This window comes from Ruditapes philippinarum, unplaced genomic scaffold (genome assembly GCF_026571515.1).
Source record: "Ruditapes philippinarum isolate M1 unplaced genomic scaffold, ASM2657151v2 ctg790_1_1_1_1, whole genome shotgun sequence".
NCBI lineage: Eukaryota > Metazoa > Mollusca > Bivalvia > Venerida > Veneridae > Ruditapes > Ruditapes philippinarum.
The window spans coordinates 83,267-107,424 of NW_026859737.1; the positions used below are offsets into that span (position 1 = coordinate 83,267).

A 24,158-nucleotide genomic window follows, 5' to 3' on the forward strand; every position below is an offset into this window, starting at 1 on the left:
GGGATAATAAAATATCTAATCCTATTAGAAATAATGAAACAAGGTTCGTAATAACCCGATTAAGAAATTAGAAAGAAGTATGTAGCTAAGTACATAGCATTAATTAACAGTAATTAAATATTCTTCCACTTTTTCCCCCCAACAAAACCGTTTCCAAGATATTTTATTTCATGAAACATATCTGATAACTTGTCACTGGATATGTCACGTGACTTGAAATACAAGTGCATTTGCTAATGCTGCACTAATTAGTTTTAACCGCAATCATACTCAACTGTATGCACGCCATCTGCAGCATAATTATATACATGTACCTTACCACCGATCGTAAAATGTACACGCTTTATAAATAAAGCGTCTTAATGCAGAGGCTTAATTGATTCATAATAAAGTTGAAATTGTTGGTAAAATTCCACTGAGCTCATAAGAAATTCCACTCAACATACATTCGTGACAAATCGTAACATTACGTATGTAATATATATTTAACTATTCTTTACCATTCGCCATTCTCCCTCTCTTATATACATATACCATGCATGTTATATGTTACCAGATTATCAACTATCGTCATGAAGCTAGCGACAAAGTGCGTCAATAATACACGAGAGAATTATTGTATTTCTATGTATTATTTGAAAATCTGGCAGCCATCTTGGACGCCATTTAATCGAATGACACTCCTTTTTCACATTTCGTAACCAAAGTGTGAGACAAACCCCGACGCCGACGCCAGTGTGTGTACAATATACACGTAGCCCTCCCTTTTCTGCGAACAGTTAGGGGCCTCCGTGGCCGAGTGGTTAAAGTCGTTGACTTGAGATCACAGGTCCCTCACCACTGTAGGTTCGATCCTCACTCGGGTCGAAATCTTTCATGTGAGGAAGCCATCCAGCTGGCTTACGGAAGGTCGGTGGTTCTACCCAGGTGCCCGCTCGTGCCTGAAATAATGCCCGGAGGGGCACCTGGGGTCTTCCTCCACCAATAAAGCTGGAAAAAAATCGACGAAAAATCTCGGCGGGACGCTCTAGGATGACCCGACTTGAGTGTACGGTCGCCCATATGGGCTTTCCGGCGGCGACCTTAAATAAACGCATAAAAAAAAAAAAAAAAAATCTGCGAACAGTCACGCTATTAACAGGGAAGAAATAGATTCATTCCATTCCCGGACTATTCTATAAATGTGCTAAATTAGAATGCGATCTAAGTTATTTTTTAAACAACATTTCAATTTTGTAAATTTTAATAATTTATAACATAAAGTTAGTAATAATTACTAGTATAAATTTGTTAGAGTTCACACAGAAAATGCTGCCCAAAGAATGGTCGTCGTCTGATGCACCCAAATACACATAGGTAGGACTAAAATATACTTGTTATATCAATGTTTATCACATATAATAGCAACAGAAGTTAAAAATACAGTCAAATGCATTTATATGCACGAAAGATGTAAAATGCACTTACAATATAAAAGTGTACTCATTGAGACAGTCAAGTAAATTTGAAAATACAAAGGTTTTGGTTAAGTTCAGTTCAGTTCAGTTTGTGGTAACAGTAATGAACGCTGTATATACATGTACATGATAGTTCCTGATAATGTTTCGGCCTTATTACGCTTATTTCGTATAATTATTCGAAATTTCTATAAGTAATAATAATTTGAGCCGCGTCATGACAAAACCAACGTAATGGGTTTGCGACCAGCCCAGGATCCATGCTGTTCGTTATCAGTTTCTCTACTTGTAATTGCGTTTGTAAGCGAACAGCATGGATCCTGATCAGACTGCGCGGATGCGCAGGCTGGTCTGGATCCATGCTGGTCGCAAACCCATTATGTTGGTTTTGCCATAGCGCGGCTCATATTTAGAAAATGTCAATTTAATGGTCATATTTCTATAAATAGATATTTACGACAGCTACAAGATATTGGTGTCTTATTTTATTTCATATGTTCACACTTTTCGAGTAAATGTCTCTCACTTGCCAGTTAATTAATCAATTCTCCATTGCTTAAAGAAATCGTTGCCTTTATCGTCAATAACTAGAAATGCAGGGAGGTTCTCTACCTCGACTTTATAAATTGCTTCCATACCTGAAAAAAGGAATGAAACAATAATTATCAGCGTCAACGATAGATAATTTAGGTTGTTCTAAGATTTTTCTGTAGGTATTTGCTTTTCCCTTTCACAATACGCATTTACAGTGCAACCTCTACTTAGCAAAGCGATCTGAGAGACAAAAATAAAAATATCTGTTGTTGGCAAGAGACATACTGTCTTTTGTTAGGAGGTTGTTGCTGAGGGCAGAGGGCCGCTCTACAAAGGTTGTTATATAGTATACATGTATAGTGATAGCTTTCTATAATGTAGCATGCCTCCAGATTACCTATAATGTATTTGTGAAATTTTAAAAAGTTCAGAAAAAATATTGCCGTGTGTACAGATAATGTGATTTATAGCTAACCTAAGACAATTAAAATTATTTTCTTAATATACATAAACAAATGTAGGTGTGGATGAAACCGCAATTATCCTTTCTCCGATAGAAACGGCAGACAACAGGGAAATTCAGACAAATTTTGACTAGAATATGCAATAGGCCTCATTGACTGTCAATAATTATACACGGCTGTTAACTTTTCAAATTTTTGATAGTTTTGTTTTGGCTAATTTAGTTTTTTTCAGTGTTTTATGCAGATCTAATAAGCGTCAAAATGACAAAGAATATCAAAAGTTTTCGTCATGGTCAACAAACCACTTAACAGATGAAGAACAGTGACGAAGCTGCTCCAATTGGAATGAGCTATCGAATGACAGAGCATGTTATAGGATTAGCACATGCAATGAATCTAATGGAGTAAATAAAATGCGTGCATAATATGGGGCAAATTGTGCACATCTTGCGTAAAGTATACATTTTGACATGGAAAATGATTCTTCTAGAACTTAGCGGCCATCTTTGATTTTTACAAGCGGCTTCCCAGGCTAATTAAATGAATAACATCAGTCTCTAAGCATAACTAAGCCATTCATTAAAGGGATTTGAAATAACTCGGCACAAATGTTTGTTATTGTAATAAGACGATGTGACACGCGCAACACCCAGACCTACCTCCAAGGTCAATGTCACAGCTGGTAGCCAAAGCTTAACATTATATGTTATAGGGTATATTTTGTGTCCGGTCCATAACTTTTTCGTTTATCAAGGGATTCTGTTATAACTCGGCAGAAATGTTTACAATGCACAACACATGCTTAACACCTGGATCCTTCAAAGTCAAGGTCATATTTTGAGGTCAAAGTCTCACATGGTATGTCACTGGGTATGAGACCAAGTCAGGCCAAAGTACATAAAATGTCACTGATAAGCGCCCACATACATTAATCGATGAAAAATGTATGGACCGGGCACAAAATACACCCTGTAACAGACAATAAATTTTGTATTTGTCACATTTTGTGAAGTTGAAATGTTGAAAACTACTGTACAAATGTATTTCTATTGACACATACACAGGAGTTATTTCATTCCATTTCTTTATTTGATTCTATTGTTCCATGTGCAGATCTAGCATTGATACTGAAAGTCCAGATACATACCGAAATCTTTTGAAGTTGCGCAATTTTGTGCTTCATGTTAAACTTAGGCGATGGACGTTGGTAACTTTGTTTCAAATTCTTGTTGCTAACGGCAATATAAATTACATTTATGCTTTCATTAATATGAAACTAATTTTAATTCAAATATTTTCATGACATTGATTGCATAAGTATTGAACGATAACGCCATTGTGTTAAACTTTTTTTACGACTTTCATGAATTGTCATACTGATTGTTTTGTCACCAATTAATCGATTTGGCAACAACATAATGTTAGTCCGTGAAAAAACGAAAAATGCTGTCAATAATTTATGCCTATGGTCTGTCAAATATTTACACACCACTTCAACAAAAGAACAGATAGGTAGTCTTGTAGAGAACTACATACTAATAAGCTAAGCCTAATGAAAAAGGCAATAAAAATAATATTGGAAAAAGTTGCATATTTTCAATCAAGAAGGCACACTCGTTTTCCGCCTACTAAAATACGTGCCTTGTACGTCCATCCGCCAAACCAGACGTACACCATTCATACACATGTAGATTTCATAGAACATATTCTACATCGCGTTAAAAACTTACCAAGTTCGGGATATTCTAACAATTCTATAGATTTGAAGCATTCCTGTGCTATAGTTCCTGCAATACCCCCGATAGAAGCCAAATAGAATCCTCCATTCTTCTTACATGCCTCTACGACCTATAAATAAAGAGGTAAAAATTAAAATTTTGAAAAAGTTATTTCGGAAATGTCAATGATCGGTAATGTCCGTATAAAGTCGACAATTTCCGTGTAATTCCGGCAGTATTCGAGGAATTAATGCAATGTTCGTGCAATATCGTTTTCTTATTTAATTGGCTATAGTTCGCTGTATAAACTGACTTTATAACAAAATTAAACAAAAAAAACAGGTCAATAAATCCATTCATTGAGTGGATTTTTTTTTGTCATCATTGAAAATGTACATATTATAGCTTTCGAAAATTTAACTTGTGTAAAATATTTCATTATGATCAGATAATTTGACTAGTGTAAGAGTTAAAACGCTAAATGGACTTTACAACTTTGTTGGCAGTACTATGCAAACACCATTCTGTGCAAAGGTAGCCATCCCTCTGCTGTTGGGCATCATTTGGCACTGTGGTAACATTAACGCACTTCCGTGAAACAGTCAAGTATAAAATATTACGCCTCTGTCAGGTATCGAGGTCAGATATTAAATATTAACCACAAGCAGCTTATGTTTCTTACCGAATAAATAAGTATCGGAGTATCGACCTTGACCTGATATCATTCTTAAAACATCATGTAAAGTATATTTACAAGTTTATTCAGATTTGTGTAATATAATTTTCATGCTAGACCTGTTTGCTCCTGTTTCCTTTCGCAATCATCACCATACTTCCGCCGGCCCGCTGAAACTCGTCAACATATGGATCCATTCTACCTCCCGTTGTTGGTCCGATAGATCCCGTCGCAAAACCCTATTCATTTATAAATACAAGATCTTTTCTGCCGCGCAATGACAAAACCAACATAAGGGGTTTGCGACTAGCATGGATCCAGACCAGCGTGCGCATCCGCGCAGGCTGATCAGGATCCATGCTGTTCGCTATCAGTTTCTCTACTTGTAATAGAGTTGGTAAGCGAACAGCATGGACCCTGATCAGACTGCGCGGATACGCAAGCTGGTCAGTATCCATGCTGTCCGCAAACCCATTATGTTGGTTTTGTCATGACGCGGCTCATTTTCAAAATTGTACTTTTCCAAGATATTTTTCTTATTAACTTCAGCGCTAAGGTTGCAATAATTATATGGTTTACAATACCAAGGATTTTATGTTCTTAAAATATAATTGGAGGCTGAACCGGAGATTGTTTTGATTAATCTTAATATTTATATATGAAAAAGTACTTGGAACAAATTACTGAATTAGAAAAAGTACTGGAACAAATTACTGAATTATTTTTATACAAAAATACACTCATATGGTTTATATGAAATTGTATATCGTTTATATGAAGTTGTATATCGTTTATAAATATTAAATTGTGTTCCGTTTATATAAAAATAGTACGAAAATATCACAAACCTTTATTGTTCTCTGACACTCAGAAGAAAGACATTTATTCCAAACGTACTCTATGCTCAGTCTTAGTCTTAATTTGACTTACTGATATCTGCACTTAAAACTTTTTTATCGCCATCGTCATCATCATCGTCGTCAACACCATGATAATTCCATCGTTGTTGCAGAAAAAGATCATTATCTTTTATTTTGATTAATCAAAACTTGTTGTTGTTGTAGATGATGATGATGATGTTTTTGTTGATGATGATGATGATGATGATGATGAATACGACGATATGAAAGAAGAAGATGATGAAGACGACGTACCTCTGGAGTTTTTGAAGGTCCAGCGTATATCACAGGATGCTTCTTAAAATATTCCGGAAGTGGAGAACCGGAATCTAGCCTCTCTTTCAACTTGGCATGCGCAATGTCACGAGCGACAATTAACGTTCCTGTTAAATTTACACGAGACTGTACCTTAAGTTTATTTAGCTCGGAAAGCACATCTGACATTGGTTTGTTCAAGTTTATCTGTAAAATAATGAAGCGTCAATAATGTGTATTTTCCATGCGTTAATGTTGGCACATTTTATCTATTAAACTCATATAATATAAATCAACAAAGATTAAGCAAAATTTAGACATTTGACCTTGCATGTCAAGATCATTTATAAATGAAGGTCAAGTTTAGTCCTGGTTACTTGAAGGGTTGTTGTGGCCTAGTATGAAGACAACACACTAAGGACTTAAAACGCTATGATCAACATTAAAGTTTGGGGAACGCAAGAGGAAAGCCGACATGATTGTAACAATACCTCTTTTCTACCTAAAATGGTCTCGTTTTTTAATAGTTGTTATTACTTTGTTTGTTTTCGTGTGTAAGTCAAGTAAAACCTCTAGACTCAATCATCTTAATAAATTAGGTTTCAGCCAATATTACATTTATTACAAAATACCTTTTTTTAACTAGCAAGCGAAAAAATCATATTTTTCTTTGACTTACATTACACACTGAATGAAATCAAATATCATTATATTTTCTCGCATAAATCTGATTACTTTATTGTAATTAGTCTGCTATCATTTTATATGTATAAGATCTGATTTTTATTTAATTAAACACGAAATATTACCTGCGCTACACCATCACTGAGAGAATCATTTCCAATTTCAGGCAGAAACTGGGCTGGGTTAATTTCCAATTGCTCCAGAAAAACGCCGTCTTCAGTAATAGAGCCTAAAATCTGAAATTAAAATGATTTACATGAAACCGAAGTGAAATTAGAGCCAAGTGTTTATGCTTCATCCACTTGAAATGGCGGTAGATTTCTATAAATTAATTCCTTGGCGCAAAAATGCCGTAAAATGAGTGATATAAACAAGATTTCCACCTAATGACTTTTGGTATCCAGAGTGTCACGCGCCGGAAACAGTCTAAATCTATAAAATGCATTTACGAACAATCTGTTACTAATACATGTAATATAAATCTGTAAACTCGTAGCTTGCTGATAAGCCTTTGCTCAAGCCAGCCTGTGGTGTGCAGTCTGACCAGGCTCTTTATTAGTGTTTGGTAGCTCAATTTTTGTGTTCAAACATTGAAATCCCTTCAACTTGAAATAAGAGTGTTTCAATGTTTAAAGCTGGATAAAAACATCAAACAAATTAAGCAGGTTAATGGAAAAACTTCAGTCTAATTAATTAACAAGTTATCATCTTAAAATACCCTGTATGTTGTAATTAAGGAGGCAACAACACTTAAGTGAAATTTTATATACATTAATATGATTATTCATCTCAAACAATTTTCAAACATCCCAGAATATTTTTAATATGTACTGCAAATGTTTATCCGCATTATAAATAATCATTAAAATATATATGCATTCATTTCTAACTGAACAATTTAGTGTTGACTTAATCAAAAATAAATTTCTAATTACCTCCCTTTACTTACATGAAATGTAAATTCGGTAATATCTTTACAAAAAATGCTTTTTGGAACTTACAATATTGATAAATCTTCATGACAACATATTTAAGATATAAAACCATAAAAAAGATTCATTTACAGTATCTTTTACATTATCAATAGATGGTAAATCTCTATAAAATAAAGGGAGCGTGTGCACAGTGGATAATGTCAGTTGAAGGCCCATTAGGCCTTAGAAATGACATCGACGGATATCCTCGGCCGAACTATTAACATTGATTACATATTGTGTTACATGTTAATCAACCTTGGGTATCCGACGATGCAGAAATGAAAGGGCAATCATGTTTTTTAAAACATTCAAGTAATGAAGAAATTAGCGCTAAATGTAAGTTTAAGGGATTTATATTTCTTTAGCGTAATGGGCCCTTAAGATGTATACAACATCGCAATGTGGGCTGCTGAGAAACAAATTTACATATTTAAAATATGTTATATTTCACACTATGTGTGAATATTGATTTAATCACATAGATCTACCTGTCTATCAGCTGAACAAGACACACCTATCCCAACCGGACATGACGCACCATGACGTGGCAAGCGTATCACTCTGACGTCATGGCAGAAATATTTCCCGCCAAATTGTGCTCCGATACCGGTTCTTTGAGATATTTTCAGTATTTCCTGTTCCGCATCCATGTCTCTAAACGCTCGCCCATGTTCATTTCCTTGTAGAAAATATAAAGTGTTAAACTTATACCGATTTGTTTTCAATGAAAGGAAAATATATTATGTCTTCATATTATGATATACAGATGTAGGCATAGCTTTGTTAAAAATCACATTTAAATAAAATTCTATGGGGCTATGCGTGGGTACATACCTTCACTCCAGTGTTTTTTTTTGCCATGGATTGCCGTGGTACATTTTGGAGTGTATTAATTAAGTATAAAAATGCGTACATATTTTGAGAGAACTGTTGGACGTTCAGGTACATGTAGACAAGTTTATTTTACTTTAAAAAGTTTATTAATTTGTTTTATACTGTGAAGGAAAGCTAAACAAAATATTAAGTATATATTTTCAAGACTTCAACAAGGGGGTAAAAGGTCACTGACTTTACGTCTCTTATTCTTCAACGTTACAAGTTTGAATTCGACAATAGACCTTTTACTTTTTACATATTACCAAGCTATCAAGCCAGATTATGGAAACCAATTTGTTTTATTTAGTCCTGTTCTTGCCTGAGTATCCCTCCACCAGTAAAGTTGTACAGTCACCGTATAAAGCACATGTCTCCAGATTCATGCTACTTTTCATGAGAATTTTGAAAATGTATTTAAAAGTAAAATATTGTAAAGTAGCCAAAATAAAACAATTTAGACATTACAAACAGCAATAACAAATCAAGTAAATTATCAAAATGAGGTCTAATTTTAGTAACGCAGTACAATAATGAAAAAAAAGTTACTCTGTAGAAATATGGATTAAAAATTGTGAAAATCAATCATTAATCGCCCATAACAAGTTTATTATTACTTAAATCTTATACCGTTTTACTTTCCCCCAAATCATTATTTCTTACTCTATTTTACTCAGGTTTGATTTTATTGTAATATTTTGCCTCGTCTGGACGCATGGTGAAGCAATAAACCTCAAAGTATTGACGTGGCACACGTCTGAAAATTGCGTCTAAAAAATAAATAAAGAAAACATCATACGTTTTTAGTTACTTAATACCTAGGCATTATATTTTAATAAATAAAAAGATATACAAATGTCATGTTGGTATATTTACCAGTGGTTGGTAGTGTATCCAAATATCTACAAGTTGCTAGTTTGACAGTTTTTAGGTTGAACTCTGCTGAAGTCCCACCTATCACCACAGCAAGATGGTACGGCGGACATGCTTGTGTCCCTAATGTCTGGAAGAAATACATATTAACAAAATTCAATATAAGATAATAATTGTCTTTGTTTGTATGTTTGGTGAGATTTAAAACCACGCCGACACCGCAAAATGGTGACTTTCCTGCGTGGCTGCCAATTCAGGCTGCGAGGCTACCAAATCATGCTGCGTGGCTGCCAACTTCAGGCTGCTCGACTGTTAGTCTGCCAAGTTCAGGCTACTAGGCCATCAGCCATCTTCACGAACATTGTCTTCGATGGAGGAATACCACAGTTGCCCTTCATGCATTGTTATTTCAGGCACGAGCGGGCACCTGAGTAAAACCACCGACCTTCAGTCAGCTAGCTGGATAGCGTCCTCACATGAAAAAAATCAAAGTTCCTGAATGGGTTCGAAATTTCGATCCTGAATAGGTTCGAAATTTCGATCAAGATATAATTCCATAAAGTTGTTTATACGAAAAAAAGTAAATGTACTTTCTTACACTGTACTTTATATGTAAATAATTATTAACATTGTACTTTTTTCAATTTTGAAATACTATAACAAAAAAAGCCAGTACACTTACGTTTTAGTTTGTATGAAATATACACTTATTGTATATGTAATACGTACACTATTTAAACAATGGCAAATTTGAAACATATTTAAGACTTCTTTTCTTTGCACTGGTATATATTAATTTATTTTTAATGGCGACACGTATGCGTAGAAAGTTCAGAAAAAATATAATAAGAAACACTTTAGAAATAAAACTGATATAATTTATCTCTTTTAAAAAGTGGGATCACATTTCATAAAGCTGTTTATAGATAAACTTGTAAAATATTGAAATTTCAAACCACGAAATGTTATTAAATCATGTGTTTATGGAAGAAAATATCTTAACTATCGTTCTATTCTTCCACAAATCATTTCAAGTATGGTTTTCATAGAAAAAAGTTACTGCTGTAAATTTGATTTGATAAATAAAAGCACGTTTTTAAATTAATAAATTTCAGTATTTCTGAGAAATTACTCAACTGAACGTAGGCGCTAATGATTTTTACTTATTAAGTGATTTGGTATTCCTACACCACTACAGAAAACAAACGTCAAATGGTATTTCTTATTTCTTATAGTAAAGTACATTGTACACATACGGGATTGAAGATTATGTTTATTTGCAGCAATGCTTTGGGATCATAGAGATGTTGATAACTCGATGACCGAATACAGAAAAGTCACAATATATAAACAAAATCGTAACATCCTCGGCTGTTATTCATAATAACCGTCCTTATCCGAAGACTGACGGAAAGGGCCGAAAAGTTCCGATTGTTATAATTATTTACGAACTTTATGAGAATGGAACTCTATGAGAACTCATTTAGGAAAATGGTCTTTTTCCATGAACTTTGGCTCATTTTTCTCATTGATATCGTTTAAAAATGTTGGAACGGTGCCTTAATAAAAACAAAACAAAAGCCTCCCCTTTATTTAATGTAGGAAGTCGTATAGGCCAAATATTGCACGCACGTCTTCGTTTAGATTGTAGCTCCCTGAACTTTGCCCTTCATAGAAAGTATATTATCCAGTCTCCATTATGCCTATGTAGCGAAATAGAGACCGTGCATCACTTTTTATTTTCATGTCCTCGCTATGACATCATCAGAAGCATGTATTTACGCCCCCTACCATATCCCTTGACACTTAACAATCTCTTGTGCGGAGACGAGCGCGCGAGCTGTAACACGAACGAGAAAATCATTCTTAAAGTACAACAGTTTACCCTAGCTTCCAAACGTTTTACTAACTAATATCAACTTTTTTTCTGTCCATCACTTCCCGATAATATTGTGTGCAGACATATATTCTCTATTCTTTACCTAAATTCAAAACTTCATTTAAATATTTTATTCCCTTTTTTCTCGAAACATTCTAACCATAATCATTTGAAAAAACTAACTTAAATCGAATACTAGTTAAAAACAATATTTTACTTTGTAACAGAAATTGTTTGGAGTAATTTCCCAATATTATGAAACAATCTTGAAACAGAAGTTTTCTTATTCTACTACTCTAGATAATATTGTTCTAACAAATTTATTTATTTTAATTATTTATATGATTACGCTTTTCTGTATTATTCTAACCAAATATGTGCATATTTGTTATTGCAAGTACATTATGTGTGGAAAGGAATTTACATAAGTCACATTTGACTTGTTTTCCAATCCACGAAATATATCAGTGTGTTTATATATGCTTACTGTACATATATATGTTGTAAAATAGAAATAAAATATTGTTTAAACTAAAAATGTTGGATCTTAGAGTCTCCTGCTATTTAATCATTATTTGTTACTGTCTGCAAAAGTAGAAAGGAATAATTCGAAGACAAATTTTATACTATGGTCAGTGGCCTTTTTATTTAATCTGTTTTGAAGCCAAATAACCAACTTCCGCCGGCACTTTTCATATCCGTCATAATTCCCTCTCAGCATATCGTTATATATTTGAGCTCGCCATTCTTTATATAAAGATTTTTTACTTTTGTTAGATAAAGGATATGCTTTATATATGGTTAACTTTCTTATCTTAAAAAACAACTTACCTTTATTTTTTCGTCAATAAATTTGTATAATTTTTCAGGATTAAGAAGAGCTTTTGTTTGTTGATACAGGAAAGTCTTATTTGCTGAGCCGCCACCTTTGGCCATAAACAGGAAGTCGTATTTGGAACTTCCGGTTGCGTAAATTTCCACTTGCGCAGGTAGATTTGTTCTCGTATTTACTTCCGTAAACAAGTCTAATGGAGCAACCTTTAGAAAAGAACACAGCTTTGAATAATCAAAAAAACACATTCAATCTAAATGTGTATGAATGCTATATGCATCAGTGTATATCCAATAATTATGTTGTTGTTTTTTTTTTTCTTCTCTTCAAGTGCAATCTAAATAAAACAATCCTGAACATTACATACTGAACTAAAACAACACGAGAGCTAAGTGTTGGTTGTTTTTTTTTTTAAAAAATACAATAAGTGAAATACTGTATAAATGAATGCTATATGCAACAGTGTATAAAGAATATGTTGGGATTAGTACTTCCAAGTGCAATGTAAATAAAAATATGTTAAACATAACAAATTGAATTTTAACACGAGAGCTAAGTTTGGTCGTTCTATTTTCAAATACAATTGAAAGGCCCTGATTTAGTAAATCATAAACATGTCATGACAACAAACCTGAGAGTAACGGAGATTTCGTTTTGTATATGTATTATACACACCACGTGATACCGACGCTTCGTCCTTCCCATCGGTGAGAACAAATTGTCCTTTTTTCCCTGAAATTGCAACAAAGTTTAAACTGATAACTGTTTATATTTTATGCAACCGTAGCATTTGCAATGTAGTAGTATCTATAGCGATTGACTTACAAGAAGAAGATGAATTAAAAAAATCATCTTGTGAAAAACCACAAATCGTTCAGCTCAAAGGTCAAATTTTCAAATCTTCGTTTTTTCATTATTATTTAAGCTGTAACTTTAATATTTGGAAATAAATGTTCATATCATTGGACATGCTTTTTGTTCTTACTATTATTCAGTGATACAAAATAAGGTGAAAAATGCATCCTTTGTTTGGCGACTTCAGAAGTAAATAAAGCTAAATGAAGGTTACTTCCAGGTTGCATGTAACAGCCTCATGTCTAACATAATGTATGAAGTTTTCGTTAAACTTTACGGCATATGAACGAAATATCAAGTTTTATGTGAACAACAAAAAGACCGAAAATCGCATAAACAGTCCTGTTACACATATGTTTGAATATTTCATAAAAAAAACTCTTATTTGTACATGTAGAAACAGCTTCACATTCGGCTGAGCTACAATCTTTAATTTATAAATAAACGTGATAAAAGGGTTTTCAGATTGATGAATTTTACAAGTTTTCTGAAATTGCGATTTACCAATACATATAGCCGTCCCGGTGTCCTGACACCCCGGAAGTACCATTCCTGCCGATACGCATGCGTTCTTCAGCATTTCCATTGCTATGTATCGGTCATTACCCGATGCCTCAGGATCTTTCAAAATGTTTGATAATTGCTGAAAAAAAATCAAAGAAAAATTTTCAACATTCGGGTAATGATATCGGTTTGTGTATGGCATTGTACAACAGATAGACACATGAATACAATAGAGCAATGGTCAGGCAAGCCGCAAAGATACATACGCATGACGTTCATGAATAAATGTTTCATTTCCATATACATGTATAATAAAGAGTTGACTGAAGCAATTTTAAAATAAAATCTGAAAGACCATGATCTGATATTGAACTCGCTATCTAAATGACTCGTACCAGCTATTTGATAATTCAATTTCGGACAATTCGTATGTCATGATTGAACCATAATGGTTATACCAACTGAGGTCATTTTCTCATCCTGTTTTTCCCAGAATAATCATAATCATATGAGCCGTGTCATAACAAAACCAACATAATGGGGTTGCGACCAGCATGGATTCAGACCAGCCTGTGCATCCATGCTGTTAACTTACAGACCATGTAGCAAGTAGAGAAACTAATAGCGAACAGCATGGATCCTGATCAGACTGCGCGGATGCGCAGGCTGGTCTGGATTCATGCTGGTCTCAAACCCATTATGTTGGTTTTGTCATGACGCGGCTCAATTATATAAATATATATATATGCCCATCAAAAGTCTGGAGACAAGTCAATAAAAATAAGTCTTCTTGACAAAATGCTCAATTTAATTCTATTTGAATGTATAATGATACATAATAATCCATTCATACCATATATCATCACAAAAAAACTATGCACAACTTAGATTAAAAGTATCAAATGCCAAATTTTGTGCCATTTACACTAATAGCACAACAACCAACAAACAGCAGTACAGACAGCATCACACAGTTAGTACTTGGTCTGTCCACCTCTAGCTGCCGAAATGGCTTGAATTCTTCTTGGCATACTCTGAACTAATGTTCTACATCTGTTAACTGTCAACTCATACCAGGAATCACAAACATTGACAGTTCTCTCAAATTACCATGATGCTTGTTCCCAGGCTTCATTGTGATGTGATGCCACAAGTTTTCGATGGGCTTGAGGTCTTGAGACTCTTGTGGTCAGTTCTCCAAGCACATAAAGCTGTTCTAGGAGTGCCATTCTTTCACTATCTTGGCCCGATGGCATTGGACACCATCTTCTTGGTACCAGAACCCATCTCCATGCACTAGCAGATGAGCCGATGGTATGACACATTTGTTCAAATTGTGGGTTATCTTGGGTTGTAATAGCAATTAACCATAATGCAACCAAAAGGAAACTATAGATTTGATGTTCAAACAATATCCGTTTGTAAAAATACATTTACTATAATATTATACACAAGTTTCGTGTTTGATATTGCAAGTAAGTATACACCTACATGGTCATATCTGCTTTGCTGTTTCTACACATTTTGTTGTGAATAAAAATCTGGAAAAAAGTGATCTCAAAAGCCTCAATCACAACTAACTTACAGGAAAATTGCAGATTCGGTCTGATTGAATTTTTTTTATGCGGGATAATGAAAAATGCAACATCCCTCACACCCTCTAGCACCGGCTTTCGAAAGTAACTGTTTCTCATAAGTCAAGAGCCGAAATAACTTAACACTAAAAATATCGTTACAGTCTGCACTCATGAATAAAAGGTATTTCTAATTGTGTTTCAATTATTAAGAAATGTACGAAGAAAGCACAGTCTAGAGATGTCAAAACCGATATGAATTATTTATGCTGTTTTTCTAAGTAGCGAGCATGTCTATGTATATACACGAGGTGGTTGTCACGTTAGACATGTTCATGAATATCATCAAAACTAAAGCTTGAAAAGTTTTCAATGTAAAATCTAGGTTTATAATTTCGACTAACTAGTGTCTGTGGATAAAAAAGCAAAACTGGTGAGTGAAATTTAAATAACATATTTCAACCTTTTAATATGGATTGAGTAAAATCGCAATTCATTATAAAAAAATGATTCATAAAAAATGGGTAAAACAATAAAAAAAAACCAAATTTATAGGAAAAAAGTAATATTACTATCTCGGCTGATACAGAGTGATAGAAGCCCGTAAGAATATAAAATAAATACATTGTATGCTAAATCATTTCAGCAACATGAATTGAAAACATCTGTGAAATTCCTATAATCATTAGGGCTTATATATGACAGTAAGCTTAAGCCGACTGGACTGGTCTCTTGAAGTAATAACGCTAATCTACAAATATAAGTAAGTCAAATGGACTTAAATTATCTTACGTGCATTGTTATTGGTGAAGGTATCTTACAATACAACCACAAGTGACCATACAACCACTTAACTATTTTGTATAAACTTGGTTATTTTCTAATAATATCAGATAATATAACATCTTTTTCCCATAACATAATTTATATTGCTTATACTTACATACTACTTTAGAAAGAAATATTTAATTTTCATTCCTAACATCATTTGTTTGAGGAGGAGACGCTGGCCTTATGTGTCTGGAATATTAACATGACAGTTCGTTGGTCATAACGTCCGATTTTTCGTGACCATCCGATTTTTCTCTTTATAATTATGTCTTACAAGGTTCAACAACTATTCTTGATCCGCATTTGTTTTAATTGTTTTATAGAGAATTAGATTGTATTATATGGTCGTGTATTATTTTATAGAGTCGTATACTGAGGTAAACTGAGATATACAGACGTAGATTGTATTATATATAGAGACTTAGATTGCATTATATGGTCGTGTATTATTTTATGGAGTCATATACTGAGGTAAATTGAGGTATACGGACGTTGGACTAAGATTGCATTATATGGTCGTGTATTATTTATAGAGTCGTATACTGAGGTATTCTGAGGTAAATTACATTATAGGCGTGGTGTATTATAAATAGTTATATTGTAGAATTAACATAAGGGTAAAAGTGATAGCGCATATTGAAAGTTGAATTTTCTTCGATGACAAGTTTCCTTATACATTGTATCTGTTTAAAAGAATATAATACAACATAAGTATATAGAATATAATAATGTGGGTTAAAACATTGCGAAGATATAACTTGATGTGTCAACCCATTTAATCTTACTTATCTAAAGAGTGTTATTTTTCCGCGTATCGATTTTAGATTGATGTGCATTTCAGACAAAGGATAATGATTTCAGTAGAGAACTGGAATGAGCTTGATATGAAAGGTTTTACTGTAGTAAAGAATGTGCTGACTGAAGAAGAAAGCGACCAAGCGATTGTCGAATATAAAACCTGGCTCAATAGTTTCGGAAACAACAGTTACTTTCCGGAAACCTATAATTCAATAATATGGGGATACAATGTTGGACATATGGACACCACATGGCGTCTAAGACTTAAAGCAAAGCCGGTGTTTTCAGAGTTGTGGAAGACAGAGAAACTTTTAACAAGTTATGATGCTATCGCCATCGGTCGCCCTCCTGAAGATGGAATTGAAGATTTTGATGACCCTTCTAAACATTGGCTTCATGCCGATAGTACTCCTTCCAGAGTCGGACTGCATGCATATCAAGGTGCGTTGTATTTAGAGGAACAAGAAAAAGACGACTGGACATTCCAAGTAATGGAAGGATCACATAGAAAGTTAGAAGATTTTTTTATAAAATTCCCAGAGTGCGCTGAACGCGCTCGTAGGTGCGGTTGCCATTTTGATTTGTCAGAAAACGACGTTGAATATTTTAAAAATATCGGATGCAGTGTTGTTCGTGTGCCTGTACCTAAAGGCGGCCTTGCTCTTTGGGACTCTAGACTAGTCCATGCAAATGCAAGACCTCTTAAGGTAAGCTATTTTCTTGAATTACCCACACAGACTTAAAATTTATAGTAATCACTGTAAGTACATGTTCAACTTTTACCACGATAAATATCTTTAATGAAATGGTCCAGCTTTCAGTTTTGTTGTAATTTTTAAGGAACATTTCAAAACATGTATTGACTGAACAGTAAAAAGAGCAGACCATGACAAGATGGTATCGCTGTGTAGACTTAATTTGGTGTACATTGGCCTTGGTTGCCACCAGAAGGCAAAGGGTTTATGTATCCAATTAAATATAATACATTTATTTCAACAAGCTATTGTTGACATATAATTTTAATCAGAAGAAACATTAAAATCTTCTGCCGTTTATGTTATTTATTCATCTAAGACATCTGCTGAGTGTTTTAATTCTTTAAGATGTTTCACGTATTAATTGCTGTTCTTAGTAGAAGGTACTTCAATAACAATTAAGTGTATGTAAAATAACTGACCATCAGTATTTTACCAAAAACTGGAGGACGTAAGTACCATTCAAAGTACTGGTAAAAACCCTTAAGATGTCATGGTGATATGTCGCGTTAGTGTTAAAATGATTTTATAATACGGATGGTAAATTTGTTTCATTTTAGAACAGAAACAATCCTGGAAGATGGCGTTTTGCGACATTTATATCAATGACACCAGCTATATGGGCTAATAAAGAAGATATACAGAAACATCAGCATATGTACAATACGCACGATCTATCTACACACTGGTCATCACAGGTAATAAACCAATAATACCTTTTAAAACAAACGATATTCTAAATAATTTACACATGGAACAGAGATTGTGTTGCATTTAAAAGACATTGTAAACGGACCACGCCATATTCAACCGAAACAGAAATTGATGTTATCCACCCGAAACGAAAAATGATGTTCAATAAAATACGTCTAACAAATCCGTGTGAGTCGCTTCCGTATGAGTGAGCTATCGGTAAATGAACATCACTGTGACTTTTTAAATATCCTTGGTAAAACAAGTTTTTCTTCCGTTTTTATGATAAAATGATGAAAAATATAGCTTTTTGAAAGGAAACACTATTCAGTTCACACTGTAGTTTTCACAATAGTTTGTAATTGTTTGCAATGTAGCCCATGCATATCCGTGGCACAATGAATATTTTGGCAGGATTTGTTCATAGCAAATAGGAACACAGTTCTGTTTGAACTTTTACATAAGGACACACCAGGATGGTAGAATCATATTTCGAATTTCTTAAAAGCAAAACTTTGAATTTTATTTTAATAACAAAGAAAAGGCATGTTTTTCTTTATTATTTTTTTTTCTTAATTAAACCATTTAGGGCTTTAAGTATCAAGATGGGTCACTGCAGAAACTGACGTCTGCTAAACCAACGCTGTCAGAAATACGTCGTACGGATGAAGTGTTGAAGTTATCTGGTATGTTACAGTACGATTTTAACGACGGCAAACCAAATGGAGATGATTTTAAGCCGGTGTGGAAGAAATCTACATGTGTTTCCCTGTCTGAAGAGGAGGATTTAGAAAAGAAATATGCAAATGGACATATCTAATGATCTACTGTATCAATTGATCCTATTTTTAGATCCTTGTCAGTAAATTGACCCGTTTTGCAATATATATACTGCTTCATTGTACACAAAATACAATTTTCATCATCTTGAAAATTATATACAGCCATTAAATACAGATATGACAATTATAAAAATAAACAAAATGTGACCTGTGACGTTACAGGTCTGACATGTCGATTTGGTGGTATATTTTTTTTATAAATTCTTATATATAAGACAAGGATTTTTGCATTTTGAATATACTATATAAATATATGTATACGGAATATACATATACATAGAGTTTGTTATTTCTTAAACATTAAATGTTCCTTGTTATAAATGTTCCTTGTGCAGTGTTAAAAAGATAAAATAATAATGTTTAAGAAATAACAAACTCTATGTATATGAATATTCCGAATATACATAGAGTTTGTTATTTCTTAACTAAAAAAAATTAAAAATGTTCCAAACAACAATTTTTCACCAAAATTAGGTGAAAGACCACATGTTAACATGGAAAAACTAGATTTTGGGTAATGCCACAGTTTTTCATCATTTTTTGTTAACCCTTTACCTCATATATACGCTAAATAACGCACTTTCGACCCCGCCCCCCTTCTTTTAGGCCTCAAATAGTGAAAAAATGTTATATTTGGGCCCCAAACACATGTTTTCGTTTGAGAAATGTTGCTAAAAAAGTGAGCACTTTTTCGGCGCCGCCCCCCCCCCCATCCAAAGATACATCAGGGGTTGCCAGAAGGGGGATGTGCCCCCTTCTGTTTGGGGGGTTTGGAGGGGGCGGTAGTCCCTCTCTGACATCGCCAAGAAAATTTTGGACTTGTGAGAGGCTAAAAATGACCCCAGGTCGATCATAAGGTAACGTGCAACCAACGCTGAAAAACCATTGACTCTATCTCAATCCCTTGAGAAGTTGCAGCACTTTGAAATAAATTTTGTTGGAAAAATCAAGGCAAAATAATGATTTTGTGCTTTTTTGAGATGTCCCCTCGTTGCCATGGTAACAGGAAATTTAAGACTGAGCATGTCGTTACAAAGGCAATGGTCCAGTCAACATTTGTGCCAAGTTTTATTAGTATTGAAGCATTTTTCATAGTTTCATAGCAGTTTGAACTTGTAACAGGGGGGGCATTTCAATGAAAACAGCCATTTTTCACAATATGCTCATGAGGATTATTTTTTATCTATATACATATAAACGTTGCACTCAAAAGTCGGCAAGTAGTCACACAACAACTGTCAATTTTAATTTCATTCTGGGTATATTTCTTTGTTATCCTTTGCAGAATTTTCCATTTTTAGTGTTTCACTTGATATTTGTAAGATTTTCAAATTTAATGTTTTATGCCTCTGGGCCTCAGCAGAGTTCCTTTAAATTTAAAACAAACTTCAGTTTGATTTGCTTTGTACCACGTTCTTCTCTGCCGACTCATATTTCATATCACGAATGCATTTTACTACAGTTGCCATGATATCATGAGTGTTCGCTCGTCATAAATTAATGATTACTGGTCTTGACCTACATTAAATAGAGCATTAATCTCGAAAAAAATCATTTCCGGTCCAATAATGTCAAAAAAACCTCATCGGAGTCCCTTTAAAAATTAATGTTATCATTTAAACAAATCACTATCCTACATTACGTGTCATCACGGATTAACATTACAAGGATCGGACACTTTAGTTTAGCTTAAAGTCTCGTCACGCGCATGCGTGGAATCGCACATCGGATAAAGGTGGACAGAATGAACGCGCGGAGTGCGAAAAATACAGATTTTCACAAGAGTATGTGGTGTTATTGCAGCTTTGTGAAAAAATATACACATATGAATGTATTGATACAGTATTATTTTGTGCCGCTAAAGTATTAATATATGAAAATATGCCGATAGAACGATGCTACGCTTAGTTAAAAAAGTACCTAATTAAAAAAATATTCGCCTATTGTTTAGGCATACTCTCTGTTTGACGCCCTTTTACTTCAAGCACAAATTAATACCGCGATTCAGATTCAGATAATTCTTTTTTACATGGTTTAATGGGTGCATTGCAAAAAAATATTTCTTGATTGCTTAAAAACTTTTAAAGAAATTCATGTTTGAAATTTGTCTTTATTTCTGTGAATGTAAACGTGATGATGTAGTAATTATTACCCTACCTGTAAATGGCTGGTCCTGAACAAATGTGCCATATCAGTCATTGCTTGCTCAGTCAGTAATGTTAAAGCCTGTGGTTCAACTTTCAGAAATTGATGGTCGCCGAGCTGTACCTTTTCAACGTAGGCGTCTACACGTAATAAAAATCAAGATCAAGGAAATAAACAGGGGTTAAGATAGTTCTGAAATTCAAAACTTTTTACACCGCTTAATCATTAACATTTTATTTGTCTATGTTTCTGTTTTCATTTTTTCTTTATTCGTGAGATTCGGCATGTCACAGTGTGCCTAAGAATTAAAGATCCTTTAACTCATTTTTATGGTTTTATATCACATATATAATGCTCAAATGAAAATTTATCAATATCGTAAGTTCCAAAAAGCATTATTTGTAAAGATATTAACAAATTTATGTCATGATAATAAAGGGAGGTAATTAGAAATTTATTTTCTATAAAGTCCATGTTAAATTTTTCAATAAGTAATGAATGCATATATTTTAATATTTACATATAATGTGGACAAATATTTGCAGTACATATTTTACCTATTTTTCGATGTTTGAAAATTGTTTTAGAAGCATAATTATATACATATGTAAATTTTCACCTAAGTGTGGTATACAACCTCAATTACGACAAACAGGATCTTTACTGTTGTAAGCTGGTAAGCTGATTTAGAAATAACCTAACAGTGGCGATCATTTGATTATAATTATATTGATAAACATTTTTTGTTGTTTTTGAAGTATAGTATCAAAAGTGTGACATTCAACATTACCTCTGATAGAACTTAGCTTGCAAGAGAAGTAAAATAGATTGGGACTGGATTGAAAAGCCACTAGCCACTCAAACAATGGAAATCTGGCAGATCACTTCAGTATATCAATAATTTTATTTTAATTTATAACAAATAATATTTATGAGTGTTAATATTCGAGAAAAAAACGTTTTAATATGTACCTGTGAGTTTCTTCCATTTTACATCATGTGGTCGTTCCAGGGCAAGTATATCCTGGAAATGGAACGGTTTTGCATCTGACCTGGCACTGGCTGTGCATGCTATTGTCCGTAACCAGGTTTGATAAACCGGTTTCCTGTACCTGAGTCCAGTTTTTATCCATCCCATTGCTTTCTGAATTCAGTACGGATTCAAGAATTTTATGTTGTTGCTTAAAAAAATTAATGATAACTGAAATGGTTTAATAAATGAGCCGCGTCACGACAAAACCAACATAATGGGTTCGCTTACCAACTCTATTACAAGTGGAGAAACTGACAGCGAACAGCATGGATCCTGATCAGACTGTGCGGATGCGCAGGCTGGTCCGGATCCATGCTGGTCGCAAACGCACTATGTTGGTTTTGTCGTGACGAGGCTCAATTAATATGCACTATCTGGTGAGCTAGTTAGCTCATACATGTATGGTGACTGATTTGTGCCATGTCGAATTTTCGCTCCGCGGGGCGCCGGGCGAAAACACGAAAATACGATAAGTCAATATTTGTCGTACACTCGCTCATGCGACAACACGATAATACAACAAAGTGGTGATTTTGTAGCATGTTCGCCCCGCGGGACGCCAGGCACAAATCACCCACCATATAAATGCCGTGAGTGCATTTCTATAGCATTAGTAACAAATGAAAAAAGAACGATTTTAGAATTGATCTTGTATGTTTATGTTTTGTATGAATTATTATGTGCACTTTACTTGAAATTGATAATAATAATAATGAAAGGAATTGTCATCCTTCGTACCGCAAAAAAGTCAAAAAAGCGCCCTGAGGTACTCTACTGTATGCCTATATTGACTTAAATCATAAGGAAATTTATATACTCACTGTCTGAACTTTAACGATATTCATATTTAATCATGAAATTTAATTTAAATGAAATCCAGCATTTTAAAGTTTAACATATATACTGTAGCATAAACTTTATTAGGTCAAGCCTGATAGAGTTATCTCACGTACATTATCTGTTTATCACTGTATGATGGTCAGACTACGGAAGACCGTAAGTGCCTTTAAAAATTTAACGCAAGCTTTATTATGCACCCCTAATAAACGTTGGCTATTAATTTCGCATTTCGGTGATATGATGAAATGAGATCCCCCGACACTTCCATTGTAGAGACCTCGTCCAAAAGAAAGATGAAAGAGGTAAACGCTTTTCCTAAAATTATCCGTTTTCAGAGAACATGCTTGTTTTTGAAAAAATCGAAGAATGGCAAGGTCTCTCATTTAAACAGGTCATCATAAGGTGATATGTGATAGAACCAGTTTAGTAGGGATGTTATATATGCCATGATGTTGCAAGCATATAACATATTACAAAATTGAAGCATATTTCGAAAAGGCTAAAACAATCTAAACGTGTATGTTTCTTCTTCTCTCTTTTTCTTTCCTCTTTTATAAACGCAAAAACACGTGAACAATGTCGAATATATAGAAATTTAGCTATTATTTCTGAGCGGTAAACTCCAGTTTATAAAGCACATTCTAATTCATAGTGTTAACATGAAATAAGCCTATACAACTTTAAAACATATATACCAAAATGCTTAGGCTTTTTTACTGTGTACCAATCAACACAATAATAACAGCAGCAGCAACAATAACAACAACAACAATAAAAATAATAGCAATAATAATAATAATAATAATAATAATAACAACAACAACAGCAATAACAATAATAATAATAATAAAAAACACTTACAAACATTTTTATCCGCTACCCTTGTTCGTTTTGTTTTTCATATGTAAAATGAAAACTACTTCTTTCGTTTTTACTATATACATGTAAATGTATCTCCTTATTTTTCAACGCTTAACTACTTCCGTGTTGGGAAGTTCTAAATGCGGATTAATTTCAGAAATTTAAGACAGCTCATCGAAACTACCAATTAAAAATAATCAATGCATGTATAGGCGACACTATACTAACCAAATCGATATAAATAAATGCACAGACACTTGGGGTGTGGAGTAAGATCCAAATAAAATCTATATTTGTCAATCCCAG

The 24,158-nt window shown here is 33.8% G+C and overlaps 2 protein-coding genes across 4 annotated transcripts; one reads left to right on the forward strand and one right to left on the reverse strand.

Annotated features, from left to right (window-relative positions):
- Positions 1–1,225: 1,225 nt before the first annotated feature.
- On the reverse strand, positions 1,226–24,008 carry LOC132757729 (fumarate hydratase class I, aerobic-like). Of its 2 annotated transcripts, none has more exons than XM_060749105.1 (13): positions 23,853–24,008; positions 22,091–22,262; positions 21,131–21,258; positions 13,481–13,619; positions 12,753–12,853; positions 12,121–12,327; positions 9,414–9,540; positions 8,153–8,343; positions 6,813–6,923; positions 6,004–6,210; positions 4,969–5,088; positions 4,186–4,303; positions 1,226–2,095 (listed from the first exon to the last, which is right to left on the reverse strand). In XM_060749105.1, the coding sequence occupies exons 1-13, from the start codon at positions 23,856–23,858 to the stop codon at positions 1,995–1,997; spliced, it is 1,728 nt and encodes a 575-aa protein (XP_060605088.1). In that variant the 5' UTR covers positions 23,859–24,008; the 3' UTR covers positions 1,226–1,994. The 2 variants fall into 2 exon arrangements, with proteins under 2 accessions (XP_060605088.1, XP_060605087.1); XM_060749104.1 differs by lacking the exon at positions 23,853–24,008 and adding an exon at positions 22,973–23,090.
- On the forward strand, positions 15,360–19,338 carry LOC132757730 (uncharacterized). Of its 2 annotated transcripts, none has more exons than XM_060749106.1 (4): positions 15,360–15,487; positions 16,727–17,390; positions 17,999–18,136; positions 18,721–19,337. In XM_060749106.1, the coding sequence occupies exons 2-4, from the start codon at positions 16,737–16,739 to the stop codon at positions 18,949–18,951; spliced, it is 1,023 nt and encodes a 340-aa protein (XP_060605089.1). In that variant the 5' UTR covers positions 15,360–15,487; positions 16,727–16,736; the 3' UTR covers positions 18,952–19,337. The 2 variants fall into 2 exon arrangements, with proteins under 2 accessions (XP_060605089.1, XP_060605090.1); XM_060749107.1 differs by lacking the exon at positions 15,360–15,487 and adding an exon at positions 16,317–16,442 and having other exon boundaries at positions 18,721–19,338.
- Positions 24,009–24,158: the final 150 nt, after the last annotated feature.